The following is a 10,773-nucleotide window of genomic DNA, read 5'->3' on the forward strand; positions in this document are numbered from 1 at the left end:
AAGCTGCTCATCGTGTCCCTGCGGACTGTTGCAGTAACCAAGGGTGCTTCTCAAATTACCTGGGCTGAGATGGTGAATTCAGGATGGATCACAAAACCTACCCATTGCCACCTTTTTATTCTCATGGCAGCTAGGAAGGTGCTGGGAACCACTGGGACCTACAATGTGGTCACCAACCAAAATCGGTGGCAGTTTGTATAACAAACGTCAAGGGCAGAGCCTCTGGTACACACAATCACTGTCAGGCTTCTGTGCCTGCTTCCAAGGCTGAAATGAGATGTGGCTAGTCCACAGCCTCTGCGATAGCTCTGCCTGCAGAAATGGGGAGGCTATAAATGTAATTTCTGAGAAGCCACTGGGTGCCTGTCCCCACCCTTCCTCCACCCATTTTGGGGTTAGTTTAATGGGGAGTTTGTAGCCTCAGTATTTGTGTATGTGCTGTTCTTGTGAGAACCCATCTTTTATTTAGATGGCATTTTTCCAATCTGTTACTCATCAAGATGAATTGGTATCTCCTGCTGAAACAGATGTTATCTTTAAAGCATGCCTCTGGACTCTTATTATTGCTTCAAATGTGGCAGAACCCTAATTTATCTTAGGTTTTCCTCACTGTTCCAGAATTCAGCCAAAGAAATGTCTTGATTCAGAAAACCAACAATGGTATATTATATTAGCTTTTTCTTTTTTAAACTGAGGTTTATAAATTAAGGCAATTCAACAAAGCACTTATAAAGCCCGCTGCTTTTCAGCAAAGCCTTAAAGCATCCACTTAAAGCCAGATGTCCACTTTCACGGCTCTGATTCAGTAGAGCACTTGAACAAATGCTTCACACTAATCTCTATGGTCTAGTAGTCATAAAATCCATCCAACTCTCTGTCTACGTCAAGCCAAAACTAGAACACATAAATGCATCAGAACTGCTCAATGGATACTCCATTATTTTGACACCAGCATCAACAGAAACCTCCATTATTTTCCCGCTTTTAGAAGTACATTCAATTAATTGATCATGATGGAAGAGTGTGATTATAAAAAGCATATATTGTATACAACTTCAAAAATTATCCATTTGATATGCAGATGTTAATGCACATTGGCTGTGTCCTGTTTGTACCTCAGCTGCAATAACATTCGTATGGAGAAAGTAAATTAACTTTGAGAAGCTTGAATTAATGCATTGCTACAACAGAGCTGTCCGTCTGTGAGGTCTGACGGCATTTCGTGTAGATTATCTGGAGCTGAGCTCTGTAGTGCCACAGACTCCCCTAATTTCATAGCCAGTTGTCTTATGACTGGCTACTGATGCTGTCAAAAAGTACCTGCCTTTTTGCAGCTGTAAACAGTGATTTTGTGTTTTCATACCTTGACCCTGTTCTGCTCCCTGACATGGTAGCTTCTGACACTTATTTAATATTCAGCTATCCTCTGTCCTATGACTTTTTATACCCCCTAGTGCTGGAGACTACAAGTCTATGAGAACGGCTGAATAGGGAGCAGGGTACAGTGATGTTTGCAAAGACAGTGGGATACAGTCAGTAACAGGCAGAGAAACATACAGCTCTGTGGGTGTCTGTAGCCAGACAGATACAACGACTTTTGGAAAAAGAAATTTGTAATTGCCTCCACATTCAACAATAACTTTAGTGGGAGAACTAACAAATTCAGCTTTTTACTGGAAGTGCAAGTTGGAAAGAAAACAGCAGTGTTTTCTGAGTATCTCTCTGGTGTTTTCAACACTGCGTGAGTAATCCTCACACTATAAAATATGGCTTGAATTTTTGGTCAAGCTTCACAGATGCTGATTTCAAAGCTGAATAGGCCATATATCTGCCTCTCCATGTGAAGTGTTGCATTTTTCTTAGCCTGTGTTATTTCTCTTCTCCAAGAAACTCTGCTTCGGCAAGCCCATCATTTCCAGTACTTCACAGAGCTGTGTTTTTGCTCCAGCCTGGGACGGGATTCGCTATGAGTGGTTCACCACCACTGTATGGGGTCACCCGGATAAACCGGTTTCAGAGCACAAAGGCGAGATGCAGGGAGTTGTGATTCGAATCAGTTTTGTCTCACCTTGACAGATCCTTATCCGTGCAGAGGTGACCTGGGGGGAGCTGCGGAAACGGCTCAGCCCAGGGTTGCCTGAACACTGCCAAAACCCGAATGGAGCCATGAATGATCCCTTAACAAACAAAATGCCCTGAGTACCATTCCACCACTATTCAGTAACTTTGTGTGCTAGACATCACTAAATTACCATACAGACTAAGGAGGTGAGCCACAAAGGCACCAGAGATAGACATTCGTGCATAAGCCTGCCCCCACCCATCAAATCAGGGAATAAAAACTAAGGTTTGGGCAGAAAAATGGAGAGAGTCTTTTTTCCAAGGATACAGCTGGCATGCAGGAGATTCTTTCCCCCTTGTCCAGGACGCTGTACAAGGTAACTTCCCAGGGATTAAGAGGCCTTACCTGAGAGAGAGGGTAAGTGATTAAGAAACATACGTATGGTATTTGGCATGCTTTAAGATCGTGATTAGTGCACTCTTTTAAGGTATTAATATCTAGCGCGCTTGTGAATTGTGTATTTAATTGCAATAGTGCATTCCTCCATTGTATCCATAAAAGAACCTGCAATAGTCGCGTATTGGACCTGTGAGTGAAGTTCAAATAAATTGTTAATTTGAACCTGACAGTGAAGTCTTTCTCTCCTTCACAACCAGCCTGATGTCTGACATCTTAGTCTTCCCTGTGGCAAAGGGAGACTGAAGGATTCATGCAAACACATAGACAATCTCTACTCCGAACAGCAATTACGAATGAGACCTTTGCTCTATGCGATGATCAATAGGAGTGTGTGGGAGGAGGTAACAGCAAGAGGTGAACACGCAGCTCTGGAGGCAAGCAATACGATAGTCGGAGAGATTGGAGTCTTTTTTGCCTCAAACAAAATGGTGCTGTTGAAAATTACTTGTTAAGCCACAGTCCTCTTAGTCCCTTTAAACACTGCCTTCCTGTTTGGAAAAATATGTCCCTGGGCCTGTTTGATTTTCTTTAAACAACTTTTTTTTTTTTGCTCACGTTGCTTTGCCTTTTCAGGCTGTTCCTAGCTCCTCTACAAACAACCAGCTAGGAGAGTTTTGTTAACAAGGCTTTCCAAATTCCTCCTCCTCCATATGAGCCTCCCTCCACCCAGGGACACAGCCCAGCTCCTGCTGCCACTGGCTGGAGGGCAGGAACATCCCCATGCCACTGCAGTGCTGGGAGCTGGCAGTGGAGCCTCCTCGCAGGCAGACCCTGCTCTCTGCCTCCTTATCCCCACAACCGTCATGCCAGAGGACCCAACGTCTCATGCCAGAAAAGCTGCTGCTCAGCTCTCCCCTGTTTCGCCCCAGCCGTGGCCTGGAGGCGTGAGGCTGGAGAGGGCTGAGCACTGCCCCTCATCTTCCATGCTCTCCTTGGCACGCCACTGCTTTTCTTAGTGGGGGAAGCTGCTCCTGTCTCCCTCCTGCTCCCACCACGGCCATGAGGCTTGGGCAGGTTTGGGCCTGCCAGGGAGCTTTTCGGCCATGGTATCGATGAGCACGAGGCCACTGAGCTTGCAGAGCCAAGTGTCAGTGGGAAGGTCTGAACGGAGATGACTGCACTGATGCTAGGTCTCCTTTTGGCGACTGCTTTTTCTCTCCCCGAAAGGAGGTGGCCTCATTTCACACACAGGGTGGATGGTGCTCACTGAGCACCTGCTCAGTGGTATATTTGGCCTCAAGCACCTTTTCACAGTTCTGCTCCAAGTACCAGCAATTACTTTTATCCTGGGCCTTTTGATGCTGCTCCTTACCTTGACCTCTGTGGCCCTGAGCCTTCCCACCCTGTTGACAGTCCCACCTGTCCTCATTCAAGCATGCCATCCTCATCAGCTGGTTGCTCACCGTCTTTATCTTCCCCCCTTTCCCCGACTCCTTCAGGTTAATCCTCCCATCCTGGCTCTTCCTCCCATCACGCCACGCTTTTCCTTAGCCCACGGGCTACGAACTGTCCCTCCTCTCAGATCCCTGCACTGATTTCCAAGCCTGGTCGTCCTGACAGCCCAACCTCCACTCGCTTCTCTCGGTGTCCACCGGCCTCCCTCTCCCTCCTCCTTCCCGACCCCCACGAGCAAGGGAAGAGCCTCCCACTCTTCTCGCACAACATGGGGCGACCTGGCCCTTTGCCGTGGACAGGACACAGGGTGTTGCGGGCGGGCGGGCGGGCAGGCCGCTTTCCCCTCGTTCCCTTTCAGAGGCGGCTCCGCTGTTTGCACTGAGCCTGGCTGGACAGAGGGCGAGCCGTGCCGGGGACAACTTCTGCCGGCGCAGCTGGCTTCGGGGCAAAAGCCTGGGCGGTCGGGAGGTGGGGGGCGCCGAGCCGTGCCGAGCCGGGCCGAGCCGAGCCAAGCCGGGCCGAGCCAAGCCGGGCCGAGCCAAGCCGAATCGAGCACAGCCGAGCAGAGCCGAGCAGAGCCGAGCCGAGGCGAGCCGTGCCGTGCCGTGCCGTGCCGTGCCGTGCCGTGCCGTGCCGTGCGGAGCCGAGCCAAGCCGGGCCGAGCCAAGTCGGGCCGAGCACAGCCGAGCAGAGCCGAGCCGAGCCGAGCCGAGCCGAGCCGTGCCGTGCCGTGCCGTGCGGAGCCGAGGCGCGGCGCGGCGGCGGGGGGCGCTGACGCACGGCGGGGCGGCGCGGCGCTATAAAGGCGGTGGCGGCGGCGGCGGCGGCGGCGGGGCGGCAGCACCATGGAGAGCTGCCGGGCGCTGGCGCTCTGCGCCGTGGCGGCCGCGCTGCTACTGGGCGCCCGCGGGCAGGGGCCGACCCCGCCGCGCCGCGCCCGCGACCTGGGGCCTCCCGGCGGCGGCGGCGGCGGCGGCGGCGCCTCCCGAGAGAAGGAGCTGGTGGGGCGGGGGGCCGGGGCCGGGGCCGGGGTGTGGGGCGCCGCCGCCCGGCGGGGCGCGGCCTGACGGGGGTTGTGGGGTCTCTCGGCAGATCGAGGCGCTGCAGGAGGTGCTGGAGAAGCTGAAGAGCAAGCGGGTCCCGCACTACGAGAAGAAGTTCGGGCAGGTGCCTATGGTGAGTGCCCCGGCGGGGCGGGACGGGGCGGTCGCCGGCGGCGCCCCCCCTCACCGCCTGCCGCTGCCCGCAGTGCGACGCCGGGGAGCAGTGCGCCGTGAGGAAGGGAGCCCGCATCGGGAAGCTCTGCGACTGCCCCCGGGGGACTTCGTGCAACTCCTTCCTCCTCAAGTGCCTGTAAGCAGGGGTCCCGCGGGACAAGCCGCCGGGAGCGCAGGCACCGACGTTTCCCCGCCCCGACGTGCTGGCCCAGGGCGGCGGCGGCGACTTCCCGTGGCTCGTCCGCCCGAGAAACGCGGCGGGAAGCCCCCGCGTAACGCCGTCCGTGACATCCGACATCCGTGGAGCTGTCTTCTTTCTCTCCTCCTCCCCGCTTCCCCTCCCTCCCCTCCTTCCCCGTTTGATTTTGTCCGTCCAGGAAAAACCCAGCCCGTGCCTTGCCGAGTAGAGGTGCCGGTACCGGGGGCTGCAGTGTCGTACCGGTGCAGAGCCCAAGCCGTGCCCGAAAGCGGGGCTGGCCCCGTGCCGTGCCCCGGGGTGCCCGGCTCCTTCCCGAGCCCGCTGCCGGCCGGAGGGGCCAGGGCAAGGGGATCCCCTGGGTGGTTGGCGGGGCGCGGGGGGAAATGTATTCAAAGCACCCTGACCCCCTTTTTCTTGCCCCACAGCTGAGAGGGCCCAACTCGGCACACCCCGAGGGAGCGGCACGCAGCCGGCCCCAGGGTTTCACCCGCGCTGCCGGTTTCAGGCCGAGTCCGGCCGCGCTCACCCTGCGCTGGATGAAGTCCCGCATGAGAGACCGGTGCCGTTCAGGGGTCCGGCAGTAGCCTGGCTGGGGTGGGGCTGGGGGGAAACCGGTTGCTTTACCGAGCCACCATGGAGAGAAAGCTGTCTGGATCCGCTGCAAACTACCAGGGGATATCCTAGTCATCTAGACCAAATTGCTCACGTTTCTACGATGAACTGATGTATATAAATATGTCTGTCCTCCACAGATACACTGTGTGTTTCAGCAAACTCCTAATGTGTTTTAATCCTTTGTTTGTCTCTGTTAATAAAGTCGCTGTTCTGATGACAGTGTTATGGAAGAATTTTTTATTTCACTCACAGGAATCCCTAGGACTCAGAGGGAGAGGCTGAGGGTTACTCCAAAATTACCGCAACCACCTGCAGTTCTGTGTGCTTTAGCCAGGCTGTCAGCCGGCTCAGGACAGGGCTGGAAACTGAGGTTCATGCCTCTGGCGCTGGCTCGGCCGATGGCTGCTCCCTGCCCCAGGGGCGCCCAGAGGGACTGTGATGAGCAGAGACACTTTGGACCTCAGGTTTTCCCTTGGGAGAGGGCAGGGTTCACCCCAGCTGCAGGGATCGGGCTGGGGAGGCAATGCAGGGGGGGCAACCACCGTGGGCTGGATCATCTTTGCTGCTTGCGTTTTATTCCCATAAAAGAGGGACCACTGAAAGAACTTCTTGCCTCTCCCTGGGTCACAATTCATCTGTGGGTGTCTGTGCCAATATCAGCTCTTATTTCTACTAGCAGGGAGATGACGGTCTGCATGGGCCAAGGCAGACGTGGGGGAAAAGCACTCCTCCAAACAGGCTTCATATCTGGTGCTAAAGAGAGAGAAATTCAGCTGAGAAACCCAGAGACTTGTGAGAAAAAGAGATTTCTGTAAGGCACTTGCCTTACTCCTGAAGAGTAAGAGCACATGAGCATGTCTGGCTGAAACAGGTACAGAAAAACTGACTGCAAAAGAGACATGTCACTGTTTGTTTTCTTATCATTGTTACTGTTGTTATTATTACTATTTTCCAGGACAGGGACGAGCTCTTCTTAGCCCAGAGAAAGAGAAAATAAATGGCAGCTGGAAACATCCAGAGAGATTGTGAAGGCTGGTGGAGCAGATGGGGCCACCAGGCTGGGTAGCACCGATCTGGGGGGGCTGTGTATGTTGGGGGGGGCAGGAGGGGAGTGTTAAAGTAGGGCAGGAGCCATGGTGCAAATGGTGGGAACACTGTTCAGGGAGGACTTAACAAAGAGAAAAGGATATGAAGTGAGCAGGGATGGAGCAGTGGGATTTTCCAGGCAGAGCTGTGACTGCAATTTTTGTGCCTGTGGGTGGGTGCTGGCCTGTGGGGGAGAGGTGTGATAGTGCATTCGCTGGGCTGGAGGCGTGTGTTAGGTTTTGTAGATTGGTAACTGTGCTTCTGGATGTCTTTATGGTATTTCCCAGAGACACTGTAGAGGCATTTACTCTTGATTTCTTGTGGAATAATGAAATAATTCTTGTAGCATCTGGGTTTGGTTCCCCCCTGCGCCTACAATAAAAAGAACTTACATTTAGGTGCTGGATGCTTTCAGGCATGGAGCGCTTAGGCTTGCTCTTCTGTGGTACCCTCAGCACTGAGTCCAGCCCCAGGTACCACAGCCATCTCAGTGAACCAGGTCCAGTGTAGATCATCTCAACATGTATCAATTTTACTGATGTTTTATTTACACAAAATCAGACTGGAATGTGAAATACTGGACTAAAATATATCAAGAATGATTCAAACTTGTGTGTTAATTTTATAGTTCTTGTTTTGCCTGATCATAGTGCTCAAAATTATAAATGTGGTTTAAATAAAGATCAGAATTATAAATCCAAAACGTAACTTAAGGAAACGGGGATTTATGGTTCACTTGCATGATGCTGTCATTAAAAGAATACCCTCTACAAGAGTATGTACACCAGCCTGAGGGCTTTTATCACTTTGATTATGCTCATGACCACTTACATTACATTACATTACATTACATTACAGTGATTTCTATTGTACAGGTTGAAAAAAGCAAGTGAAGAGGGAAACCTGTGCTGTAACAGTCAGGATAGAGTTGGCATTTGCATATTTTTCACTCCTAACACCAATGACATGAGATGACACCGTTTTTCATTTAAAAGATCACTTGATTTCACCTTCCCTTTTGAGGGGTTTGGACACACTCTGTCGTGGTGTTTTAGAAGCAGGGGAGTGCCTACACCTCTGGGGGTCTCCGGCGTCCCTCAAACAGGAAGCTGTAACGTCCTCAAAGGCAACCATGGGTCTCAAGGGCCATTCCTGCCCTCCAAGGTCTTCTTCCCACCCTGCCCATCACCCAGGCACCCCAGTTCAGCCCTGTCTGGGGTCCTCAGCCCATGCCCCACTGATGCCATAGGGTGCCGGTCTCCTGCTCCCCAGAGCCCTGTCCTGCTCGGCCATGGGCCCTGTGGGCTGATGTGCCAGCCTGGCCCTGGCCCATCCCCATCCCTGGGGAGGTGCCTGATGCCCCTTGGCCTGCCCTTCTCCCTCTCCGGGGGGTGGGATGGGTCTGGCTCTGAGGCTCTTCCCTGCCACCCTGGGGGCAGCCCCTAAGGTTCCCAGCCCCCAGCAGCCCCTGCAGGATGCACCCCAGTGCCTGACAGGGTGCACCCACAGGCGCTGTGGGAGACCGACAGCTGGAGGCCAGTTGTCAGTGGTGTGCCCCAGGGGCAACACTGGTGTCAATACCATTTAACATCTTCATTATTGACGTGGACGATGGTCCAAAGTGTACCATGCAGTTCAACACAGGGAAATGCACTGGGGAGGAATAGCCCCAGGCACCAGGATGGGGTCTCTTGGCCCAAGTGGGAGAGCTGGGTCCTACCACATAGCTGAGGATCATGCAGCTCAACAGGAACTTAACGTGGCCTTGTAGCAGTCTCAGCTTCACATCTTCTTCGGGTCTGTGTCTGGGTTCTGCAGGCATCACTTTTTTACCCACAGAAAAAAAAAAAAAAAAACAGAGGGGGCAGAGCAGTTTCTACACAGTTTTCTGTGGGCATTGATCCAGAGGACAAGGTAAGTGATGAGATCAACATCAAGGACACATTCCTCAACAGATTGCTGAATGAAACAGGACAGTTCTGCAGACAGCAGAAAGGGGGACAGCCTCCCAGAGCAGCTTGTGGAGAGAACAAATGCTTATTGCCGTGGTTTTGACCTGTCATGGAAAGACTATTCAGGAATAAACCCTTCTTGGACTATCCTGTGCCTCTGCTGACTCTAGAGTCTGGAGAAAAGCAAATGGAGCCCTGTGGCTGGATTGGGGCACCTATGAGAACAGAAAGCAAGGCTGTCTTAGTCGGCATCGGTGACGGGGCTAGAGAACATCACTATCACTTTCAAGGTGGGCCCTACACACCACTTAGCAGAGCGCCCGAAACAAGCACCACAGTTTTTGAGGGTTCATCTTGGGTTTAGACAGCAGAGGGCTGTAAGAAAGTTTGGACTCAATCCTATGGTTCAGAAATAATGTGTTTGTTGAGTATGAAGTGAAAAAACCCAGCTGCCTCAAGTGTCAGCCCATTAGGACTCAACCATGGTAAATCTGCTTGCCTGCTGGTAACTCCATTTCAAGATCATAATTTTCTTTATGATTGGATCTTCCAGCTGGAAAGAGATGTGAAGAGGAAACTACTCCTGACAGGCTGGCTTGCAGGTCCCTTCTTTCTGTGCAGTGGGTTGACCAGCAGCTTCTTCCGGCACCACTGCCCAGGGCATCACTGCTGTGGGCCTGGGCTCCTCATCAGCTTCTGGGGCTTCTGGCAGCTCCCAGGCACTTGGGTCTGGCTAAATGCATTACACTCCTTCTCAACTACTGTACACACCAGGACTGAAACACAGAAACATCATGAAAAAGAAGAGCAAAAAAATGTTAATTCAAGGTAGTGTTATTTATTACTGATCTCTAAATCAGCCTGAAGGAAACAGAAACAAAATATAGAAACCAAGGAACCCGTGCAGAGAACCCATCTCTGTCACCAGCCTAACCCCAACCAAATGAGCTAGTTGAATGGCAAGCAGCGGGACAAAGTGGCCCAGCTGGAGTGTGCTGTTTGTCTCTCCTCCCTGTTTTCTGTGGGCTTTTCCCATGTTGTACCTGCCAGCACAGAGTGTAATCCACCTTCTGGTCCACCTGCTGCTAAGGCATGCTGAACCTCTTCCCAGAAACCACCTAGTCAGAAACCCAAAGACAAAGTTGATTAACTTACATTACTCATCTACAGCCCAGTCTTCTCCAGGAGGTTTCCACGCAATTCACAGAGTTGGTGTCCTGGTGGAGGCAGAACAGGTGCTGTGTTTCATTAACAGGCATTAGGAGAATATATGCTTTTCGGTGGCAGCCTCTGGGGTAGAAGATGGGGCAAGTACTGAGAGGACAACTGAGATTCACATCAGAAGTCTCAGAGTTTGGAGATAATGTTGTGTGGACACAGTACCTTTCATACTCCCTGGAAAAAATCCCATGACATTTTCTGCTGAGGTGGGTTTTGCTGCTGCTTGGGTTCTGGGATTTTTTATTGGGTTGGTTTTTGTTGGTTGTTTTTTTTTTTTTAACCTTTCTTTCAGTACTTCTTTCTTTGAGTTAACTGAGAAAACAATTACATACCAGTCAACACTGATATAACATGGCTGTGGATGTTTTCAGGCTTTTCACCTGTTTGTAACTTGTATGGAAGTACATGATGTTGCATCCACTCAGTAGCTATGTCTTGTAAGGTTTCAGTTTAACAGAATTATTGGGGGCTTTATGCCTTTTGCTGGTGGTGGATTCACCACGGGCTGGAGCTGGACAAAATAAAATCTGCAGATGAACAAGAGGTGGCAGTGTTGTAATGGAATGA

The 10,773-nt window shown here is 51.9% G+C and overlaps 1 protein-coding gene across 1 annotated transcript; it reads left to right on the forward strand.

The window, feature by feature from the left end:
* Positions 1 to 1,048: 1,048 nt before the first annotated feature.
* On the forward strand, positions 1,049 to 5,273 carry CARTPT (CART prepropeptide). Its single transcript, XM_059834036.1, has 4 exons — positions 1,049 to 1,841; positions 4,750 to 4,917; positions 5,009 to 5,092; positions 5,166 to 5,273. The coding sequence occupies exons 1-4, from the start codon at positions 1,797 to 1,799 to the stop codon at positions 5,271 to 5,273; spliced, it is 405 nt and encodes a 134-aa protein (XP_059690019.1). The 5' UTR covers positions 1,049 to 1,796.
* The last annotated feature ends 5,500 nt before the right edge of the window (positions 5,274 to 10,773 follow it).

This window comes from Gavia stellata, chromosome Z (genome assembly GCF_030936135.1).
Source record: "Gavia stellata isolate bGavSte3 chromosome Z, bGavSte3.hap2, whole genome shotgun sequence".
In the NCBI taxonomy this organism is placed as follows: Eukaryota; Metazoa; Chordata; class Aves; order Gaviiformes; family Gaviidae; genus Gavia; species Gavia stellata.

Excerpts from the sequence above, each read along its gene's own strand:
- CARTPT (XM_059834036.1), top strand. The coding sequence starts at position 1,797 with ATGCTGATTTCAAAGCTGAATAGGCCATATATCTGCCTCTCCATG. Across the intron at positions 1,842-4,749 it reads CATATATCTGCCTCTCCATG|GGCGGCAGCACCATGGAGAG; the intron begins TGAAGTGTTGCA and ends CGGCGGCGGCGG. Across the intron at positions 4,918-5,008 it reads CCTCCCGAGAGAAGGAGCTG|ATCGAGGCGCTGCAGGAGGT; the intron begins GTGGGGCGGGGG and ends GTCTCTCGGCAG.